The 24,937-nt window shown below is 34.9% G+C and overlaps 1 protein-coding gene across 6 annotated transcripts in view; it reads left to right on the top strand.

The window, feature by feature from the left end:
- Positions 1 to 24,937, top strand: part of LOC106662765 (serine/threonine-protein kinase minibrain) — a 96,100-nt gene that overhangs the window by 65,789 nt on the left and 5,374 nt on the right. For 3 of the 6 annotated variants that reach the window (XM_014387058.2, XM_024225318.1, XM_024225315.1), the window contains exons 4-10: positions 16,505 to 16,693; positions 16,782 to 16,929; positions 19,026 to 19,312; positions 19,374 to 19,520; positions 20,262 to 20,522; positions 20,577 to 20,763; positions 21,828 to 21,903. In XM_014387058.2, coding sequence (XP_014242544.1) covers positions 16,505 to 16,693; positions 16,782 to 16,929; positions 19,026 to 19,312; positions 19,374 to 19,520; positions 20,262 to 20,522; positions 20,577 to 20,763; positions 21,828 to 21,856 — 1,248 coding nt within the window. In that variant the 3' untranslated portion in view covers positions 21,857 to 21,903. The remainder of the gene's footprint in view (positions 1 to 16,504; positions 16,694 to 16,781; positions 16,930 to 19,025; positions 19,313 to 19,373; positions 19,521 to 20,261; positions 20,523 to 20,576; positions 20,764 to 21,827; positions 21,904 to 24,937) is intronic. The other 3 variants (XM_024225313.1, XM_014387056.2, XM_024225309.1) reach the window with 1 other exon arrangement.

Below are 24,937 nucleotides of genomic sequence, written 5' to 3'. Positions count from 1 at the left end.
ATGAAGATTCGGTTCAAAACATCCTTAAACGTGAAGTGGGCATATATTCAAATCTTACAACGCCTATACTTCAGGCACAATCCTGTTTTAATTCATAGATGCCCCGTAGGTGATGATGCTGGTCATCTCATCCGACAAAATTTGTCCAGGTTTTGCAACGTCCAAAATTATTTTTAAATATTTGATTATTAAAAGCTCTAAAAATGACGATTGCTTCCCTTTTGGCCGACTATTTAAAGAACAGGTGGCTTCTAAGGGTAATAATAGCCTGGATGCAGACCGGGTATTTATAAATACTTGCGCCGGGAGAAAAAGAGGGAGGAAGTACGCCAACGCTTCAAATGTCAACTGCCGTCTTTGAATTTGCAACGTCGCCAGCTTAAAGGGTTGCAGATAGCAGATTCCGGAGAGGGCAAGCCTTCACTCGGAAGAAATTGACGGGCCTTTTTTTCAATGGTTTTCCCCCCAAGCCTTTTTTCAATATTTTTTTCTGGGGCTACCAACAGTGAAGTCATTTCAGTCCCCCAAGCACTGATTGGGTACTCGATATTCCGCTATCGGCCCTCTCATTAATCACAGATGCAGTTTTAATTATTTACTCATATAACTCATATAATTAATATAAATATACATTTAAGCTTACACCACTAAGTATATATAATTATGTATGTAAGAAACACCTCGTTTTTCTAAGAACTAGGGGACCCAATAACTCGCCCGTCCTAGTACAATCTTTGTCATTCCTACCCGCTCCCTGTATGGGGCCAAGGAATGACACCCTTCGATCAGATATTACACACTGAGCAACTTTTCTTTTCAAACAGGACACCTGCGCATGTTCCCAAAAGCAAGTTGTCCGTGCGTCAAACTGGTATGGTCGATCCTCGATCGCGGGTTTACACGATCCTTTCCTTTCGCTACAGAATCTCGAGGGGCAGTCGTTCAGACGTGTTCATTGTAAAATAATGATCTTTCACGGATAGGATATCGGGCAGCGGTGTTTATATTTTTATATGGCGTCGTAGGCTGACTAAGGGTTTTAGGTTATCAGTTATTCTGACCTAATACGCACAGTTCACAACTACTACCAACAAGATATTCAGGACTTAGTTCCTGTGAAGAAGGAAATTCATAAAACCCAGCATTTAATTTCATATCATATCTTGATATGTATGTTTATTTCATTTTTTTAAATTTGCCTTACAAGATTAGGCAGAAATCAGACAACAAAACATATAGAACGTAACTATCACATTCTCACTTAGCTACAGTTAAAAAGGGAAAAAGGACACGTCAATTGGAGAGTTGTTATGAACTATAGTTATTGTTCATAATTAACAAGAGAAGAGGACGTCCGTCTCAATAGGTAAAATGAATAATCATAGGGCAGATACCCGAACGGTTTCGGTATTTCACGGTCGTCGACCTGCTTTCAAGACCTCCTTCGGATAAAATTATGGGATGAAAACATTTTTTCCTACTTGGCGAGATCAGTTAACAATTTTCCCAAATCTCATTAGTAGGGAATCAAGAAGCCTTAAAAATAGATTATCTTATAAATGCTCTGCATATTTTAAACACTTACAATCGTAATATTGGAATATTTATGTGGTTAATCCATTTGTTTAGTGGTCTAGATAGATGTAGATGTAATAGTCGGGGTGTAATATACTGCGCCCTTTAAAAACTATTGTATCTCCCATTCTCTGCCTAAAGCACATCGGTGAGTTCTATTTCATCAAGAAACTTGATTAATAGGCCCGGTTTCAGTGGTTAAAGCTCTTCTATGGTCACATTGTACATCCCAAAAACTTCCTCCTGCGGGCAAATGAAGCGCAGTTTGTTAGTAGATGTGTTGGTGTCTCCTCTGCCTCTTTGCAGAATCTGCATGTGCCATCTTGCCAGTTTGCAGTGCCCTGTTAAGAATCCTATTAGGATTCGCAGTTTATTCCTGCTTTCTTTGACACATTCTGTAGTTTCTTTTCTTCCGAAATTTGTTAAGAGGTTCTTTGATTGCCTGTGTCCAATGAGAGAATTCCATTGTTCCTTCATTTTCTTTTTGTCCTTCTGTCTGAGATACTCTTGATAGTGTGGGTTCTTTACCACAGAAGGGTGCGAGTTCTATCAGCGGTGTAGCAGCTTCTTTCCTTGCAAGGGTATCCGCTTTCTCGTTGCCTTCTACTCCCATAGGACCGTGAGAGGCTGACCTTGATCTGCGTACCTAATATGTTTAATTTGGTTTTGCAGCTCAGAACATCTTTGAACTAATGATATTTGAGTTTAGTGCTGTGATGGCTGCTTGGCTATCTGACATGATAGCTATGTTCTTGTATGTGTACTCTTTATTCAGGTTGAGTTGAGTACATCTCTCGATTGTGTGAATCTCAGCTCGGAAGATACTGGAGTATTTTCCCATGGGTTCTGAGTATTTGGTTCCAGGACCGAATACTCCTGCCCCTGTACCTTCTTGTGTTCTAGATCCAATTGTGTACCAAAGGATGGTGCCATTCTTAAAGGAGGTGTCCCGGCAAATGAAATGGCCACGGGGAGCTGTTAGAGATGTTATACTTCGTTTTACTTATTAAATCCATTATATTTAGTGGTCTAATAGACCATATTAATTATTTCAATTAATTATTCTTTTTATGTGAGAAAACGTTAAGTGTCACGAGAGGGATTCACCCACCACGAAGGGTCGAGGGTTCGAATCCCACTCGTGACATTTTTTCATCTTAATCAAGACCTTACATAAAAAGACAAATTAATTGAAATTTATGAGGTTATTGATATAAAACGACGTCGTTAACGGTTTTAGCACGGTTCACTTTTTTACACTTAAAATTTACACTTAAAAACTCAATTTTTACACTTAAACACTCTTGATTAGATTTAAAATTAGTGGCTTCAGGTTTTCACTCTTGTCGTCGAATGATAACGATAGCCGGATCGATTGTCATTTACAATACTAAAAAGCCGTTTTATAATTGTAAACAACCGAGAGTCTGAGGGAAAAATGTAATTGGTTTACATTAAATATTTAATTGCCAAACGATAGCGAAATAAATTAAAGATTAGGCGAAGCGAAATTACAAAACCACCCTTAACGAAAGGGAAGTCTATTTATATAGTGCTTAAGTCTGTTATTAACATTAAAAAATCATTGTTTTATCGGTTCGAAATGACATATACATAAGTCATACTTAGTTTGTCTTCCTAGCAAATATTAACAAATTTTTCCAATTCTTACAAAACCATTTTGATAATATTAAAACGTAGGTGTGAAAAAAGGCCTATCAAACCAAAGCAACTATCGAAAAACGAACACAAAGATTTATAACGAAATACAAAATATACACAAGGGGTGGGGTCCAATGAAAATCAATCCAAACATCCATTAATCAATATGAAAAATGTTTTCGGTGTATGATAGGCCTCACCTTCAATCAAAATTCAGTATTACACCTACGCCTATGATGCCTTTCGGAATCGCGTGTATGAATAGGTTCACCCATTTTATACTGTTGAAAAAAAAATCCTATAATTGGCTCCTTTGTTAATTCCTTCTAGATATTTTTTGTGTAATTTACGTTGATTTCTTCTTGTGTTATCAGCCGAACCTAATTGTGAAGGTTTATTTTATATTTGAATTAAAATTGAACGTGTGGGTGGTATGAAAAATATTGTTTAGTTGAATAAGGATCTTTGTATGAAAACGATGTTGAATGAGAAAGAATCTTGTCTTATAGGGAGATCTTTCCTTTCTATACCCCGTGTTCCTATCTTCGGCTTATCACCCCTTACCAGAAGACTTTTCGCTTATCTGTAATATGAATTTTGTTTGTTGTTGATGGAGTTTTTCCCCTGCATCCAGCTCGCAAAAATATCGAGGAAAAAATGAAAAGCAAACGTCTTGAACTTCGTTGTTTTTTAAATTAAATATCTCCACGGAGCGGGGAAAATCGATAGCGTTGACATTTTTAAGACTTCCAGATTAGAGCATTTCTCAAATTTCTGAGTTTTAGGGTTTGTGCGGCGTTGCGAAGTGGCTCAAGAGAAGAATGGCGTTTAGGGTTGTCAATAAAGGGCCATGTATATAAGAGAAGAGCCCTCAGGGCTCTTAGGACGTGAAGTAAAACAGTGTGGCGAGGATCAAAGGGAACGCCCCAAGTGAAACAGAAGCCCTCCGCCGAGTCTCGCTTCTCCGTTTCCCGCTCCGCCCCCGACCATTTCGCAGGACTCTTGTCAACAGTTGCAACCCCCCAATTTCAACATGTATTCATCCCTTGTCGACAAGTGCTTTCATTACTTTAATTCCGGGAAAATGCGTGTCAATACGTTTTCTGAATCAATACGAAAATTTTCTTTTCTCTCTCGATTGGTGCACGTGCCATGTTTTCGGACATGGCTTCCGTATAAATTATGGACTATTATTTTGTAAATTTACGTATTTAAGGATGTATCTTTCAGTAAGGTTGTAAAAAGAAAAAACCGGAATTTGTGTGGCAGATAACGGCGTTGGAATTATACTATTCAAGCAGAGCCGTTCTGCTCGTGTGGCTGTAGCTTTTATCTTTTCACTTTTCGTCACTCGCAGACGTTTCATTTACCAATTAACAAGCCAGTTATTATTTTTCACGTGGTTCGCTCGTTTTTTGTAAATTCAGAGTGTGTACAGTTAGATTAAATCGTCTCGGTAGGTTGCGTTTCCGACCAAACACAATAACTGGTAATTACCAAGTTTAAACCGTTTCGATATTAAACATATCAGGGGTGTTGAATGCTTCTAACGAGAAGAAGAGCCAAAAGGCAGACTTGGCAAAGATATTCAAACATTGCAAACGCCTTGCTTCCGTATTCGTTTACCGCCTGGGCCAAATATATAACTGGATTAGTAGTATTTTTGTGTTATGTAGCACACCAACAAGAAAAGTGATAGAAGTCGAAAAATTTCAAGAAAAACAGATTATATATTTACCAACGAGTTCTACATCCGTTGAAATAATAAACACCAAAAAAAGGAGTGAATTTTAGGAGTAACAAGCGTTCCGTGAAGTAAGAGTACTAATGATGAGATACACCTAACCAGAGCATACTCAAGACTATTCCTGATTACAAAACTAGATCTTATGTTACGTTTTTCTCTTCGTTAAATAAAGCAGTACTTTTTTTAGTTTCATTTTTTTTACAGTAGAAATCCGTTTATCCGGACTTGAAGGGACTGGGACTTGTCCGGTTGATGAAAGTCCGGATAATCCAAAAATTTGTGATTTTATTAGTATCGTGTCATAAAAACAGAAAAAAAACACATACGAAAGTGAACATTTTTATTCATAGGTCAATTTACATTTAAAGTAATAGATAGTTTTTATTAGTTTTATTTTTGTTTAAGTCCGGGACACGCGTTTGTCGAAAAATTTATACGTAAAAAATACCTACTAAATATATACGTAATAAAAAAACCTTTTCAATGTAAGCCAACATACGAATAACCCGACACAACAATTTCTAGTCTTTTAAAATAGGATACACTTTTTTTTTTTTTAAATAACAAAAACAGGAATTTCAATTAATTAAGATTTTAAGTTGAGATAAAAAAAGTCAGTGTCACGAGCGGGATTCGAACCTACGACCTTCGGCTTGATACGCCGCTCTACCACTTGAGCTATCGTGACTTCGATCCCCTCGGGCACTAACTTCCCTAACTTTGAGAAATATGAAAAAATTATAAAAAATATTTTAACGAAACCGGATAAACGGGTTTCCACTGTATTTTAATAACATTCTTAATTATAATAGTTTTTGTTTTCATATTTTTTGAAAAAAAATTTCATAAAAACTATTTTATCTTGGCTTGGTAATATAGTTATTGTTATTCTATAGGTTTTTTTTTATTTATTTAAAAAAAAAATTTTTAACTTGACCCACTCTATTGCACACATAAAATTTTTTGGTTGTCTCTGTGTGTGGAATAGAGTGGATCAAGATAAAAATAACAATGTTGCTTTTAACTTTTAAGGTCGTGGGTTCGAATCACGTTTGTGTCACTAACTTTTTCATCTCACCCAAGATTTAAAAAAAATTAATTGAAATAATTAATATGGTCAATTATGGTCGCTAAACAGGCATGGATTAATATATTTTTTTATAGGTTCAACTATTTTTTAAATGTTTTAATTACAATATATTTAATAATCAATAACAGCTATAGTTCAATAGTTAATTTTGTAAATTAAATAATGAATCAGCCCTGACTCCAAGAGGAAAGCACGTTAGTTTGTGTCAAAAATAATCTTGATAAAACTATTACTACATGCATATTTGTGCATGTTTATTAGGCACGTATGTTGCTTGTTGCTGTCACAAAGGAATGTATGCTTATGGTCATTCATTGACCACGATTGTCGTAGAGCAAAGAACTTCACTTAAAATACTGAGATCTATTATAGGCAATAAACGTGCCACACTGGATGTAGGGGTAGGACACTGGATTTTTAAAGTTTTGTATTGTAGTTCTTAAGTCTTGGACAAACCAACCAATGATGGATCATGAAAATTTTAATAGCCAACGTTTAGTTGAGTACGTAAGTCAAAAACCTTCCATCTGTCTCTCCTGTAAAATTTTGTTTTGTTGAGTTGTGTCACTTTTCCTGGGGGTATTCAGGTTTCTTATCTTATTACGTCCATTCACGTGTGTTCGTGCGGACAAGGTGCAGTACCTAGGGAATATATATTGACAAATGTCTACATGGAATCATCACACACGAATTAAACGACGAGAACGAAAATAAAACGTTACAGGGTTCTTTCACGACTTCTTGATAAACGTTCTAACTTACCTCTCTTAAACAAAAGCTTTATTACACCATTCTGAAGCCGGTAAGGACTTAAGGACTGGACGTGTGGGGTTAAACTAAATGTTCCAACATCCTCAACATCAAAAACCCAACCCATAATCCTAAGAAAATTTTATGTTTAACTAAACTACCCGCAGAACTAAATATTCCTTTGTTCCAAGATGTAATCCACTCCCGTTATCGCCAATTTAATACAACCGTCCTTATATAAAACCTCAAATTCCAAAAACTCTCATCCCGACGAATTCCCTCCAACCCTCCTCGTCCACTAAAAAAGACGATGGCCAAGTCTTCGTTCCAGTCCAAACCATATTTAATTAGAGAATAACTAGGGGTCCCACAGGAGTACTGCCGATTTACATGTATTCGCATTTTTTTTTTTTTTTGTCTCGTATACCGTTTATGAAACATTTATTTTACGTTACATGCTATTTAAAAACAAATAAACCTTATTCTATTTTTCATTTTTGTAAGTATTTGAGATATTTTATATATAATTGAATATTTTTCCTTAATTTACATATTTTGGTTGATATTTAATAACATAAACAAGAAATTGAGTGAAAATTTAAAAAAAAACGAGCAAAAATGAAGGACGGTAGCTAATAATTTCAAGACATAAACAAAATTGCTCGACAATTTGATAAAGGTGTTATTTCAAATAAGTTTGAAAAAAAGTTTTAAATTTAAATAAACATTTCAAATTGCAAACAAATAATTCGGAAAAGCCCGACCCCCGCCTCTTGGGCCCAAACGGATATGTACATACTTCTATGAGGATTTAATTTTCCTGGAAGCTCGCAATTCGTCGCCACTGCTAACATTGGACTGTTGATTATTCCTATAATCCCATTCTATTTCGAGGCTGGAGACATCGCTTCGAACAAGATATATTTTTTAGATAAAATGCCGAAAGGTAAAAAAACGAACATAATTGAATGCCAAAATATTCAATATTCCGCCATCGACCCTGTCACATAACCCATTCACGCCAATAAATACATACATTCACTCTCAACACTCGCCAGGGATACACTATCGTTACTATATACCATAAAACAAATTTTCTGTAAAAATCGGAACAGAGGACCCAGATTCTTTCTTTCTATATAGAGCCAAGAAGTTGCACCCTTTAATTAGGTGATACACATCGAGCAAATTTTCTTTACATACCAGACACATACACGGTATTTGGCCCAAAAGTCCGTGTGTCAACCTTAATCGGGTGAGGATGATCGTTCTAAGATTCCGATCCCCCGATAGTCCTCTTGATCTGTGATAGTTCCTCGGCCGACGTTGCCACCTTCTTGTTTTTTATTGTATTTTTAGCGTCAGAGTCCGGATGGCGGTGGTTAAGTCCGGAGGTTGGGTCGTCCTGGCCTTAGCCGCCTCGTCTGCCAACAACCTCGTTTTCCTGAGAAATCACAATGGCAATCAAATCGTAACTCTATATACGCAATTTAATAAAATAACCTTTCATTTGTTCCTTCTAAGGCAAGGGTTGTATTAATCTGGCATTTATGATCTGAGATTCATTCATGGAATCTGCGGGGTTATGAACCTTTTTGGTCGTTTTGGATCACTTTGGTCTTCCTATCTTCCCTGATTGCGCATTTTCGCTTCAGTGTTGGGTTGGTTGTCTTGACTCTTTCTGTATACGTTATTTACCAAATTACATGTTCATGTACAAATTACATGTACAAGCCGAAACGCATCTGACAAAACACGAAACGACCATACTATATTTTAAATATTCCTTAGTGTTAATAATAATAATAGTCCACAATCTTAGTGTTAACATAGGAAACCGTAATAAGAAGATGCTTAGACTTCTTGTCAATTTGTCTTCCATTGATTCTTAGGAATATGGTTTAGCATTAGTCTTGTGACAGTTACTAATCAGTTTACTAATAGAAGATAGGTGTTGTTCGTAGTTCGCATATTCCGATCTAAGGACATCTTATTAGATTAGGTGTACTTTTTGCCAAGTGAATGGATTCTCTTCCTGTTGCCTTCCCTTTCTCGACTAGCCGTCTCGCACTCGTTGGGCATCATTCCACCACCACCTACTTTCTACATTTAGCGCCCTCGGCTCGTCATCCACCTTGCCGGTTGGCAGCAAATGGTGACATATTTATTCGTTAAAAAATTATTAAATTACAATTGCTAAAAATCTATACTGCTGACCTACCTGCACACCCCAAATACCATCATCACAACCTACGAGGACGATACCGCAAGTTTGTGCACTAACTCGCATCCTATCCAAGAACACCTTGAGCTTATCGAAAACTGGTGCAAAAAGTGGAAGACAAGACTGAATGGAAAAAATGTCTTGCCCTCCAGTGTACATCAAAAACAGGGTTACTTAGTACTGTACTTAGTCAGCAGACTGACGTGGAATCCCATACTGGACTTCAGAGACAACAACTAAACAGAAGACTTAGTCAACTACAAAGACTTGTAGAAAATCCATCTTGACGTCAACACCAAACTAATCACTTTGGACACAACTGAGTGGAACTGGATGGTTCTTCCAAGCTGTACAACATCCCGTGCATCAAGCCCATCCCAGACACATCGTAAAAGCCCTCTTCTACATCACTAACCTCACTGTCCACAACGACCTCAACAATACTTTTGTCGCCTTAATCGACGATGGCCTCGAGACCTTGTCCCTTCATCACTCTGAATTCCAGCATCAGCTGTTTTCTCATGGCCATTGTCCTCTGGGTGCAACGCTGGCATTAGTGTAAAAAACCGTACTGTGTGTAATATGTACAAATATGTATGAGTAGGCTACAGATAAATAATCTTTATCTTGAGTTGCACTTAATCCCAGCCGACAGATTGCTGCAGTCGGGCGGCGACAAAACTACAAATGCTGGAAAGGAATTCCGATAAATTTGACCATTAAAAAAAAATGGGTGAACTTGTGTTGGGTATTGAAGAAATTTTATACATTTATATGTATAATAGAATAGAAAAATGTGTTTATTCATAACAGAATAAGTATAAGTTACACATCGATGCCCAAGAACATTTAAGCCTGGATTTTTCGTTTATCAGCTCAGGTTTTTGGGCAATATTTTTAATACATCTTTATATTGTATAATTTAATTTAAATTATTTAAACGTTACATAAATAAAATACCTAATCCATTTAACTTATTTTTCCTTTCTTATGAAGTCATGTAGGTTATTTATGAACAAGGGAAAAGTGATGAGGACAATTATACATTCAGTCCTATGTTCGTGACTCCTCCTCTTGTCCACACTGAATGTTCGTATGTTTCCTGTATTCTACAGTGGTTTTAGTATAAATGGACATAATTCATCAACAAATTTCTCAAATTAAATCCGTCCATAATTTCCAACATTTGTGAATTTGATTGGGATTGTTTGTTTAACAAAACTGATTAGAAAACTTGTTTATCCTCATATCGAAGTCGATTAATAAATCATAATATCCCGTACATTATAAACAACGGATAGAAAATTACAATAAATTATAGAAAAGCGTGGAATCATTATTGAAACAGTGCACATTAAACGGATTTGGAACACATTAACACCTGAAATTTCTCCGATTACAAAAACGTTCCGATCATAAATAATATTGCTACCGATCGTCAGTTTTTGCTTTTAACACGAGCTTTATTGGTTGCTGGGGAGGAATTCCTAGCTATCAGTACAAAATAAAATAATGATTTATAATAATATATTAAAACCTGCATAGATGTTTACACGATTGTGCCAAAAGATGCAATACAATCATACAACGGTTCCAAAATAAAATTCTACAAACTCTGAGGTATATGCTTCTTTATATGTTTGCGACATACACAAATCTGAACATCTCGTACTTCGACACGAAGATCACACGGTATGCTTATAAGCACTAGCATGTTTTAAAGCAAGCAGCAGAACACAGAGGCAAGCCGCCTGCTACATAGTCAGCACATCGTACGACGACTGAAGAGGACAAAGCCATTTAGTTTTATGCAAGTTATGAGGTGAACTCAACTAGATAAACTGTGACACTAATGAGTGGACGAAAATTTATTACTAATAGACCCCAAATTACTTTCACACTTCACGAAAATCACTTAACAATAAGGAACTACCGACATGTACACACGTAAAATACTTACTAGACTGACTTGAAATCCTCACACAAGGTTAAATCGACAAGAACTAAACAGAGAGTTTGGACTTATACGACCGAAATCAGACAGTAAAGAATAAACTAAATCTGAACAAAATATTACTTCGACCTGTTTGATCATACGGAGCAGAACTATGGGGTACCAATAAGCCATCTAACAACCAACGATTCCTAGCTTTCCAATCAAAAGTATTAAATTCAGAATTGACCAAACTCCTAACTATATCCTCAATCCACTATTCACAATGACCTACCCTTCGTCAGTGAATTGATTTGATCCCGCTTCCCTCCGATCTTTCAACCCAAGACTCAAACGACGATCGCATCATGATCGCCTCGCCCAAACCCAACAACCTAAGGGTGTAACTCCTCACACGTGTCCTCCGAGAGCAGTACTGGCCGTAGTGTTAGTGTTTTTAATACAGAATACAAATAAATATTATTATAAACAAAATTACTAATAGACGAGTTTTAATATAAATAAATGTACTGGAGAAAAAAAAACATAACGAGCTGCTGTTTTGATTGTTATTGCATGTATGTCGTAATCGTACGATGGCGTTTCATGTCAATATACCCCTTCGTAAATATTACCAGTTGCCAAATTGTCGGCAAAAGTGCCAACTCTTGGGCATTTTATTAAAGGGCAGTCTAAAAAAGAAGACTGTGCTCATTCTTTTCCGGGAGTTATTCTCCTTTTATATTGAAATGATATGAAAGGTTTATTTATTGAAATAAAATATAACTCATCTGGTTTTTTAAATTAATTGTCCTTTTAAGGAATACGGTGAACGTTACTAGGCGTACAAGCGGGGCAGTGCGGACCGAATAACATTTTATACTACCACACTGTTGTAACAATTTTACAAAATTTCACTGTTGCTTTTCATTTCCGTGCACGAATAATCCTGATCACGTTAAAGTCTTGTGAAAAAGCAAATTCAGTAGTTTCTGCCAATCTTTCAACCTGTTTTTTAAGGTCATCACCAAGGCAAAGCAATCTTAAATTGACATAATTAAGTTTGTAGAACTGTTCAGTCCCAATATTGCCAAGTACTAAAAATTTATTAATTATTGATTTATTTCTATGGCTGGAGGATATTGTTTAAAGAATTTTTAAAGCTGGAAAAGTGGGTCAGTCAGCGTAATCAGTTAAAGGATGGGATAACGGTATGATCACAATTGAGTTATCTTAATGAAACTACTGGGTTGTTTCACATGAAATGTCCGTTTCCAGTTTTTTTTAATAAAATTACTATATAAAAACAAAATAATTTTATTCCAAGTTTTTACCTTTATTTTGTACACATTTTTCCTAACGCGTGATCAACTTTTTTTTTGCCGGAACTGAAGAATTCTGAGCTTTGAAATGAAACAAAGTCTTAAAACGCCTTTTGGACTTGAACATCATTTACAAAAAATTTTCCTTTGACTATAGTCGTCTAAATTACTAAACAGGTGAAAATCTGTTGGAGACGAGTCTGGAGAATAAGCTGAAGAATTTCCTAGCTCTTTCATTTATTTATAGTTTGTTTTGAAACATGAGACCTGGCGTTGTCGTGAAGGAGTATAGGACCTTTCCGATTTACCAATGATGGTTGTTTTTTTGAGTAATTTTTTATGCATTTCCTCAATTTCCTTGCAGTACGATGTAGAGGTAATGGTCTCACCTCTAAGCAACAGGAGTAGTGAATAATTCCATTCAAGGCCATCATATGGTAACCATCACTTTTTTGGGTGTAAATTTGGTTTTGGCATGTGTCCTGGTCTTTCGTCGATGTTTAACCATAGCACTGACCGACGTTGATTGTAATATGCAATCCATTTTTGTCCATCCGCAACTTATTGTTCTTTCAAGAAAAGGCTCGTTTTTTTTTGCCTGCCGAGGAACGAAACGCATATCTCAAGGTTTAACTGCTGTCGTTCAGTGAGCTCATGAGGGACCCTTAGATCAAGCTTTTTGACTTTTCCTATGCTCCTTAACCATTGGCACGGTAGCTGCACTTGCATTTAGTTGTGCTGCGAGTCCTCGGTTTGATAGTGGTTTTCTTTCACCTGAAGCTTAAAGACATCGTTGTCAATTAAAGTTAGAAGGCTTCCGTGTAGCTCGTTTTCCAAAACGGTATTCCCTTCCGAAAACTTAGCAGAACAACCAAAACAACGGCGAATGGTCAAGTCATTTACACTCCTTTCCCCAAACGCCTTACTGATGTTTCTTTTAGCCTCAGCTGCCGAATGACCGAGTTTAATTATCGTAAAGGAATATTACACGAAAATCGCGTGTTTCCATGTTCTTATTTGGAGGTATACTAAAAAGTGTGTAATGGATTGGGGAGCTCATCATTTAAACAAAAGGGGAGGATTAATAACTGCATAATTATAATATGTAAACTAAGTAAACAGCAGAAAACCGCTATATACTTTCTGATTTCTGAAACTATAAAATCAGACATTTCATTTGAAACAATCCAATAAGAATCTTATGTTTTTGAAAATAGTTTTCTTCAAATCGGAAAGGGTGTTTTTAAAACTAACCCTCCACGGATCGGCGGTCTATTTTTACCAATTCCGTGGGAGTCTTACTTCCGGCATCTGTCTAATAACGGAATCCATCGGCATATGATGAATTTCTCTTATTGATAATATTTCTGTTTGATGATGTGATTCTGGTTGAATGGACCTCTTCACGCTTGCGATCCATGTTTCTTATTTTTTTACAATTTTCTTTCTAGCTTATATTACGTCTCCCATCCGGTTAAATAAAGAATGAGGGGCGGCACGACTCTATTGTAAGAGTCCGGTAGGAAAAGAAGGTCAAATAGGGTCAGAGCTTAACCCAATTCCTGATTCAATGCGCAACTTTACAATAACTCATTTCCTCTCGTCTCTCCGACGAAACAGACGCCCGCGTTATGGATAAAATAAGCACGCGTCTTATCCGTTATTATTTAATTTATTTTTCTTATTTTATTTTTTTAATTTCCACAAATAAGAAATATACATCGGATGGGGGTTGATATTGCGGGTGTGGCGGCAAGTAAACAGTGTGTTTGGGTGGAGGCAGACGCAACGTTTGGGTGTATATCGACCCTTCGGCGGGGGTGGAGTTGGTAGGACATCCCTCCGACCCACCCCTCATTCTGTCTAGTCTGCCCGCTTAGCAACTCAACCCTTACAGTATCGGCCAACAATTTATATACTCGTACAAATGCCTTGGTCGTCACCCAAACATTCCCCCCCTTCAACAAAAATGCATTACATTCGTTTTAATCCATTTAAACACGTTTTCAGGTAGATTTTTACGTTTCAATCCCTGTTCTTTGATAATAGGCGAAGAGTAAAAATTTTTTAAACAATCAAATGAAATTTGTACGCAAAAAACAATGACATTTAAATTATTTATTTTTTTTATATTTCTAAAAGATGGAATGAATGCAATGTTTATCAAAGCATTCAGGAAAATTTAACCAATTTATTTCTGAATCCATAATTTCATTGTGTGTACATTTTTGTAAATGTAATTGGTATTCAGCATTGCAATGTACACTAAGATCAAAAAACCAGACTCTCATATTTTTTGTTTATTTAAAACTCTATATACAAAAGACTATACACTGACAGGCAAAAAATTCCACCCACTTGTAATATAACTTGATTTGTATATATTTTTATATATTAATCGAAGTTTCACGCTTTTTAACATTTAATGTCTAAAAAAGTAGAAAAAAATGTTGTAAATTGCTAAGGAAAATGAAAAATTAATAAAAAGGCGGACAGATAAAATTTGTTTTAATTTTGTTTTAGATTTTTAATTAAGATTTCAATATCGCTTATTTCCTTCTCTTGAATTAATTACATCTTGAAATCACAAAGACGCCACAACATACTTTCTACTAGTCTGGATTGTGGAGTGTATCAGGGAGTGATAGAAGTGTTCTTATTCATCTTTTGAGGTTATCCCATAAATGTTCGATGGGGTTCAAGTCTAGATAAACTTGAAAAGAAACTGTGAGTGGCTAAGACCCTAACATTATGCTGTTGAGCATACGTTTGTATTATGCGAGCGACATGCGGACAGGCATTATCTTGCATTAGAATAGGATTGTCGCTGATTTCATTGAGGATAGGTGATGTATGATGTTCCAAAATTTCATCCACATAGAGAGTGGCCATGACCAATCATCCAAAGACTAATGGCTGTGTTCTCGAGCAAATGTGAGCCATGCAACTCTGTGTTCTGGTCAATTCTGGCCCTCTTACAGGGTGAAAAACCATAGTCCATACTGATTTAATCTCCTCTACCAATACTTGAAAACAGTAAGGTGCTTGTTTCGCAAAATTCTCAGTAAACAGTCATCCTGTGGTCCTGTTACCCCAGGGCATCGAGAACCAGGCCTTTTATGGTAGGACCCTGTTTTTCAAAAACCTCTAATGGCCATGGCGTCTCACAGTGTTTCCTATGGAACTCCGATGGCCATAGCCTGATGGAACGTCCATCATCAATAAGTGTCACACCACGCACAACATCTTTAGCACTAAGTGGCATTTTTAAGTTTAAATATTGAAATTATGAAAACAATGATGAAAACTAAACAGTTTATTGCTTCAGAATTCAAATGAGATTGATTAAATATTCTAAATTCCATAAAAAGTAAACATCGAAAAATCCTTTATCTTTGTATTGGATCAAGAATTTCGTGTGTTTACCTCTAATTGATATTCCCAATTTAAAATGTAGCATAAACAATATTTATTGGTAAAAACAATGATACAAATTTAGGGCACAATTTTCTTTTATTGAGAGAATGAAAAAAATGAATTGGATGGAAGTTTTTGCCTGTCAGTGTATTTTTATCATTACATTAAATACAATGTACTGATGTTAATGTAAACCAAATTAAAAAAAGCTCAATTAACCAAATTCATGAGTTGTTTCTTGGATGATGTTCTCTATATTCATTTCAAATTCAGGTGTCTGTGAGTGTCTTAACTTTGCATACCTTATAGCAGGACAGAATTGTTGTAACTAAACTGTTCTTTCTTTGACGACTCAGAGAAATATCATGATTACAGAAGAACTTTTTTGTATTAGGAAGGCTGCAAGGGCTCCATTTAATGTTTTCATCTCGAGATGATGACCGTTTTCGTTGATACTACGATAAACTGTTGTTGCAAATCTTTCAAGTCTTGCAACTCCATTTACTTAGTTGTTTAATTTCAAAGTACAATCAGTATCTTATCTTGCAAATGCTACAGATCTGACTTATTTTAATTTCTGATTTAATATGTAACAACTAAATTATTAACAAGCCTTTCTATTGTTTTCAATGTGTTGAAACTATTCCATTTATCAATTTTCTCTTTTGTCTACTTATTGAATGAAATTATTTATTTAAACTTCTGCATTGTTTGAACAATGATTAACATTAATAACAACAAATATTGCTATTAAACCATGTCATCAATTGATATTTTTGTTCAGGTTTATTATGCAAAAAAGAAGAGAAGAGCTCAAGGAACCCAAGGCGACGATAGTTCACACAAAAAGGAAAGAAAGCTTTACAATGATGGATATGATGATGAGAATCATGATTACATAATTAAAAACGGGGAGAAATTTTTAGATCGATATGAAATCGACTCACTCATCGGAAAAGGATCATTTGGCCAGGTATACATCCATGAATATATTCTGTAGTACTTTTAGTCACTGTGTATTTCATTAATTAATTTTTAATTAACAATTACACTATTTTCAGGTTGTCAAGGCATTTGATCCTGAGGAATTTTGTCATGTAGCAATTAAGATTATTAAAAATAAGAAACCATTCCTTAATCAGGCTCAGATTGAAGTAACGCTTTTGGAAATGATGAACAAAGCTGATGTCGATAACAAGTATTATATTGGTATGTTTTTTATTTATTTAGTCAACATATCTGTTTTTATAAACTAGTTACTTTTTTTCAATTGCTTGAGTAAAAATTATAGTTTTTATATAAAGAGTGTTAATCTCTAATAATAAAAATTTGATATTCTTTTTAATCAGTCAATTTTCCATAAAATTATATTAAAAGGGGTATTACAATTTATGAAGCTCATGTTTCTACTTGGGCTCATAAACATTTTCTCCCTAGACTTTACACATTTTACTTTACACCCAAACTCCTTATAGTAGTAATATGTTTTTATGGGCTGGCAAACATCAAGTGGTCATTGCTGGCCCTCTGCACTTTAAAGGGATTTTTTTTTGCTTTGCTAACCTCGCGAAGTTACTTCAGGTTGTTAAATTAACAAGAAAACATAAATACATTGCTTTTTCACACTTCCCGCCTTCCCAGAAACATCCCCAGCGACAGGAGCCTCTGCTAAAACACCCGGACAGTGCATAGAGGAATGTCCCAGCACATTGCCCCAGTAAAAAGCCAGTAATGTCCCTGAAAACAGAAACCCAGCAATATGGCCAGAAACGCACATATCCGGCGTTGTGGTACTGGATACTCAGATATCGCCAATATACTTTTATCTCCCATAACAAGACAAGTTTGGTACATTCACTCCTGCAGAGTACTCAATATTACTTTGGGCGGGTTTAAGCCCTACTAATATTGGGTTGTCCGGAAAATAATGCAGGATTTTGGTATTAAACAAAAAAAAAGAAACTAGTTACTTTAAAGCAATGTTCTTTAATCAAAATAATTTCCCATACTCTCAATACATTTCTCCCAACGTGTTGGTAACTTATTAATTCCGTCTGAGTAGAATTCAGAATTTTTAGAATTGATAAAGTCAATAAATGCATTTTCCAGTTCCGTTTGATTTTTGAATATTATGTGTTGTAAGTAGTGGTCCAGGTGTCTAAAAAAATGGTAGTCAGTAGGCGAGAGGTCCGGAGAGTAGGGTGGGTGAGGCAAAGTTTCATAGCCAAGCTCCAATAATTTTTGTGACGTTACACGTGACACATGTGGTCGAGCGTTGTCATGCAACAAAATGGGCCCTTTCCGATTGACCAAAGAGGGCTTCATTACTGCCAATTTCTGATGCATGGTATTAATTTGGTTACAGTATGATTCAGCATTGATGGTTTCGCCAGGATTTAAGAAGCTGTAGTGTATTAAACCAAATGAAGCCCACCATACCGTAACCATTACCTTTTTTTGATGAGTTGGGGGCTTTGGAAAATGTATTGGAGCTTCTCCTTTGTCGAGCCACTGTCCAGAACGTCTAGTGTTATCGTAGAGAATCCACTTTTCGTCACATGTAACAATTCTGGCCAGAAATGGGTCATTTTTGTTTCGACAAAGAAGTGATGCACAAACATCAAAGCGCTGATTTTTTTGGCGATCGTTTAATGAGTGTGGAACCCAATTTTCGAGTTTTTTCACTTTTCCAATCGCCTTGAGGTGGTCAGCGACGGTCGTTTTACTGACTTTGAGTTGCTCTGCACCCACCACTGATCGCAGAACATCATCATTAAGAGAGGAAGGCCTTCCACGACCTTCTTCATCTTCAAGGCTGAAATCTCCCTCCCGAAATTTTTTAAACCACCTTTGCACAGTGCACTCATTAACACAACCCTCGCCCCAGACTTGGTTAATGTTTCTAGCCGTTTGGGCTCCGCTTCGGCCGAGTTTAAACTCGTAAAAGAAAATCGTACGAAATTCTCGCTTTGACATTATAAGGATGACTGAATTATTTCCAAGTAGCGGAATGCTACAGAGGTAAACAAACAATATCATTTGGAAGAGGATTAATAAGTGTTGACATTCATACAAATGAGTAATCCTGTAAACGTAAACAGAATATTTTATATAGATTTTTTTTAATGAAAACTTAAAATCCTGCATTATTTTCCGGACAACCCAATATATAAATTATTTTCACACAGACAGATAAACACATACTATATACATTTAAAAATTTGTTTATCCCTGATTTTGTACATAATAATAGTGTTTATATTTCTGTTTTATTAATCATTTTAATCTCGTTTCTGTTTGTGCAGTGAGACTGAAACGGCATTTTATGTGGAGGAACCATTTATGCCTTGTATTCGAGCTACTCTCCTATAATCTGTACGATCTGCTCAGGAATACCAATTTCCGAGGTGTATCTCTGAACCTTACAAGGAAATTCGCTCAACAGTTGTGTACAGCACTCCTTTTCTTGTCAACGCCCGAGCTCAACATTATCCACTGTGACCTAAAACCGGAAAATATACTTCTGTGCAACCCTAAACGGTCTGCAATTAAAATTGTTGACTTTGGTTCTTCGTGTCAGCTTGGCCAACGAGTATGTTAACATGTTTGTGCATTTTTTAATCAATGCATTAATATCGCCACTTTGTTTTTAGATTTATCAATACATTCAGTCAAGATTCTATAGGTCGCCGGAAGTTTTACTTGGACTGCCTTATGACCTTGCAATTGACATGTGGAGCTTGGGATGTATTCTAGTTGAAATGCACACTGGAGAGCCCTTGTTCAGTGGTGCAAATGAGGTAAATAATGTTAACAAAATAATAAAACTACTACATAATATTATAAAGCATATATTATATGGAGATGCCCAATATTATTTTCTAATACCTTAAATTCACTAATTTCATGGTCCGCTTGACCAATTAATTGTAATATATTAATTGGTCAAGTGGACCACAAAATTAGTGAATTTAATGATTTAAAATGAAGTATACTTCACTAAAGCTCTCCGTGGCCATTTCATTTGTCATCGAGAATCCAATCCGATTACACGACATTTGAAAAATGGCAAAAAGGAGGGAAAAATTCAAAATGTGGGGTTGAGATGGAAAGTTGGTGTCCGAATGGATCGAGGTCACGATAGGTTCGAATCCCGCTTGTGCCATTGACTTTTTTATCTCAACTAAAAACCCTAATTAATTGTAATTATTTTCTGAATTGATATACTTTTTTATTATTATTTACATGTGTTGTCTGTACCATACATAATGTCCATAGTGTTAAACTTCTATAAAAAATAATAATCAAGGAGTAATTAATTAAACTTTGTTGAAACTGAAAGGTTATCTCAATGATCTTGTACGATGGTCGAAATATCTGTCAAAGTTTTTTAGTGTATTTGTTTTAACTCAGCTTAAAATAATTTGATGTATTGATAAGAAATAACTATAAAAAAGGATGTGGCTGCCCTTTAAATAAATAACTGGCATTGGCATTTTACTTGGGCAAGTTGTTGGAATTACCAGAGGCACAAATTTCAGGTCGATCAAATGAACAAAATTGTCGAAGTATTGGGAATGCCTCCAAAGAAGAAACTTGATCATGCCCATAAGACGAGAAAATATTTTGAGAAGGCCCCCAACGGAGATGGGTACGTCCTGAAAAAACCGAAAGACGGAAAGAAGTACCGAAGCCCCGGGTCGAGGCGACTTCACGACATTCTAGGCGTAGAGTCTGGGGGACCCGGCGGAAGAAGGCTAGGCGAACCCGGCCATTCTGTATCCGATTATCTTAAATTCAAGGTACGTGTATTAAGTAATGTTTATATAATGGGTAATAATTATATACGTTTTTAGGACCTGATATACAGAATGCTAGATTTTGACCCTAGAACAAGAGTTACACCTTACTATGCTCTTCAGCACAACTTTTTCAAAAGAACTGCTGATGAAGGTACCAACACTAGCGTGGGTGTCAGTTCAACACCAAGCCCTGCTATTCAACAACAAACTATTGTAGAACCAGGCCCATCAAGTCAACCAGGTGTGTACAAGTTTGAATCATATTATGAAGCATCTTGCATAACATTTCACAGAACATTTTCTAGTGTTTTTTTTTCCCATGTGTGTTATATGGATCAGTTTTCGCTATTTATTGCTAATATAACGTGTATTGTTCTCTTGGCTCGTTTGTTAATAATGTTTTGCATGAAAATAAGGTTTTTTTGTTTATGTAAAATTTATTTCGCTTGATATTAGGAATGTTGTAGGAGGGACTGTTTCTTCAATTTTTTTTATTTTTATATATATATATATATTTTTAAATATTTTACTTATCATAACAAGCAGCTTTTAATATTAACATAAAACGGCCATAAATTAGTGACTAAATAAATTGTACACTCCGAACTGCACATTTAATAAATTTAACAAAATACAAACATTGAGTAGTGTAGTTTGTATAGTCTTCTCCTCTTTTTTTTTTCCTTTGCAGTCAAGTCTTCCGATGATAGAGTAATCTTATTACATGTTAGATTGCTACGATTAAAAATTGAACTTAACTCAAAATATTAATTGCTTCTATAAGTCAAATAAATAAATAATATTTTTTTATTATATTTATCAATTATCTTATCAATTAAAATAAGAAATAAATAGTATTTTTGAAAAAAAAAGTCTTTTAGAGAAATTAAAATACATTGGTAGATAACAGCATTTTGTGAATATATTTAAATAGTAATCCATCAACAGACATCACCACGTTATGATTTAATTTTATTGCTATAAAAATAATTATGCTGAAAATTAGAGCACTTTTAAAGATAGTTAATCATTATTTGATAATTATGTTTACTGTTTTTAGAATTAGTCTTAATAAAAATCCTTTTTTTCCCTTCTTTTTAAAAAAATAAAAGCCAATAATTTCATAATAAAATATTTTTATTTATTCGTTTAATATTTTTATATTGTACTTTGTGTTTTAATGAACTGCACATGAAATAAATTATTACTATCAAAAACAACAATTATTAAAGGAATTGTTATAAAAGTTTTCTGTTTATTTTTAAATACTAACTTGAATTTTTTTTGGGGTGGTCGGTTGTTTAGATGTGCTTCCTGGTTTTGTTCACCGATGACATGCATTCAGCTTGACTCAACAGTCATTCACTAACTAAAATACTAAGTAAGTGCTTTGAATGTTATTTATTTGTTCATGTACTCGCATAATTTTAATCTTATTGCTTGATTTTCAAGTTTTTCACATAGCAAGATATAAAATCGATGACTGAAATGGAAAACTAATTCAATTTAATTCTACTATTGCTATGACTAGAAATATGGTTTTGAAGCGATAGAAGCTTTTAATCTTAAGCTTAAATTTATCCACCACTACTCACTAACCAGTGTATTAAATATATATACACCCGTCCCTCAATTTACACAGTGCTTTTTATACAGGGGAATTCATTTACACAATTTTATTTTATGCTGTCAGATATGTACGTACATATTTTCCTATAAGTTTTAAAATTTACAGTTTTATGCGGTCAGTATTGTCAGATCGGTTGGCATGGAAACTTTTTTTGTGTCATAGGCTAGCATATGGTGTTGTCTTTGGTGGCTGGGCCATAGTGTGGAAGTGAACAGTGACTTTGAATTCCTTGAGAGGAAGACATTGTCCTTTTATATCGACAGACTCAATTTAAATTATTTTTATTCAGATAAATCAAATCCACGTGGAATGGATATTCACGTAAATTGAGGGATGGGTGTATATCCATAATTAAGTACCATAAGTACATTCACTAAATTTTATATAAAAGGCTTCAACTTTTTAAATTTTTTAAACTTCTATTTAAAAAAGTCTAATTTCAAATTTAAGAACTATTATAATTAAAACGGGCATTTATTGTGGATATATTTTTCTCTAAATCATAGTTTGGCTACCAGTTGTTAAATGAAAAAATTGAAAATCATGCAACACTTATCTTTCTGTAGTTAGAAGCTTTTATATCGTAGCAAACATGTTTTTACTTGAAATTCCATAAGCCTCTCTTATAGCATATAGCTTTAAAAAATAAGAACTGCTGTATGCTAAAATAATAAAATGTATATATTTCCTCTGTTGTAACCTGTCCTGTATGTCTTATCTAAATAAATTTAGAATAACAAAAACGTAATACTATTATGTCGTGCATGTTGTATATTAGACTATTTTAAAAATAATAATTGGTTTTGCTAACGTTTGTTAATAAGTTATGATATTAATTGTTTAAATTGAATATGAACACACATACACATACACACAAAAGTTAAAACAACTAATTGCAATTGAAACCAACTTTTGCGAAGGAAGAAACAGTGAAACCAAATCTATTCTGTTCTGCATATATTTTTGCAGCAGTTTAAATTAATTTTATAAAAATTAAATAAAACAGATTAATGAACTTTAATGATAAGATATTTTAATGATAATGAAGACTAAATATTAACACACTTGTGTCTTAATTATGTTATTATTCCTTGAACAACAGAGTATCTACTTAAAAAGTATAAGTTTAATATATAAAACAAATAGCAGAGATATTATCATTTATAATTGTACTTATTATCACATTATTATTTATAATTGCGCTTCTAGACAAAATTTAAAGTATGTAAAGAGCCCTGTCAGTGGCTGCAACCATTTAGCTGTTGATACGATTATCCACGGTTTCTCCCCCCCTAAAAAAAAAATTAGCATCTCGAGCGTTCATACCTCATATATGAAATGCCCTTGTTTAAGTATGTCTTATAAAATAATTTCTCTTATATAGGAGGGCTTTACTTCCAACTACCTGCTGAGTGTCATGGATGAGGGGGTCACATTGCAATACTTCAAAAAATTATTTTCAATTAAAATGCTATAAGCTAAGCTGAATTGGAACCGAAAACTGGTAAAATACAAGTCGGACACCCTAACGACCGCGTGTTTCCCATAGGTCAAATTTATGAATAGTTGAAATAGATTGGCAAGAAACCATATTTTTTAACGTATTGACCATTGGTTGGTTTATGTTTTTAGTGAAACCTCAGGTTTTGGCTGTCACGAATCCGTGTTGTTGTACATTTACATACGCATTTGTGGTAGTATGATATGTCAGAATGCTTCTATCTTTTAACCTAATTTCCCTGATGATTGTTGTTGACAGGGAGAAATAAATAAGGAGAATGTACATAATTTTTAATACCACATACACATAAAGTTAAATATCCACGAAGATAATAGACAGTCCTGATTGTGTAGTCAAGAAAAATTAAATCGCTGTTCATTCCTCATTTAGAAATCACATTAAGAATTATGTATGTAAATTCTTTTTATAAAAAGCCAACTATAAGTTACAAATTAATTGGTTCAAAAAAGCCATTTTTGCTATTTTACTCCATCTACAGCTTTTGCCGCAAACAATTTTTTTTTCCTTCAAAGTTTTGAATTATTTATAATTAGAGATAAATCTGTTACTTAAATGTTTAAAAAACATAAAATGTAACCATAATATTTTCATGCGTTTTGTGGCAACCAACCCGAGTTATGGTGCTGGTAGCTTGGTGAAGAAGTGTGTGGTGCTGTACCAATAATATAGGTCGAGCACCACACTATTTTTCTCTCAGGGAATAATGACCCTTAGAAATAGAATAGGAAACAGGTCTTGTAGACAACGACAAAATAATCAAGCTTGAGTGAAATTTAGAAAGACAAAATAAAAGAAAAAGAGAATTAAGAAAAAGTTAACCCTCATTAGGAATAGGAACTTAATACTTAATAACCTGTTAACTAAATCATAATCTGGCACTGGGGCTTTCCCTGTTGCACTTGACGCTTGGGATCCTGTAGAGCTCCACGGCGATCTCTCCGACTTCCTTCTGGTTTTCTCGGACTCCCTCGAGGTTCTACGAGTCCCATAATTTGGCGAAAACCACTACAAATGAAAGTTGATTTTCTTTGCCAACAGGGTCCTTGCGTTCTCTTCGCTATGCTCTCCTCCGCTTCCTGAACCACCTGAGCGTTTTATTTAGGACCTTCGCCTTCATCTCACCCAGCTTTCTTAAGGGGTCCTCTATCTTGAGCTGGGCACATTGTCCCACCCCCATGAAAAGGAAACATTTTAATTTTAATTTTTTATTTCTGTGACATGTACATATGTTACAATATACTAATTAAAATAAGCTAATTTGCT

Source organism: Cimex lectularius, unplaced genomic scaffold, assembly GCF_000648675.2.
Source record: "Cimex lectularius strain Harlan isolate CLEC.00 unplaced genomic scaffold, Clec_2.1 scaffold45, whole genome shotgun sequence".
Taxonomy (NCBI): Eukaryota; Metazoa; Arthropoda; class Insecta; order Hemiptera; family Cimicidae; genus Cimex; species Cimex lectularius.
The sequence above is the reverse complement of the archived record's forward strand: the minus strand, read 5'-3'. Positions and strand labels throughout refer to the sequence as shown.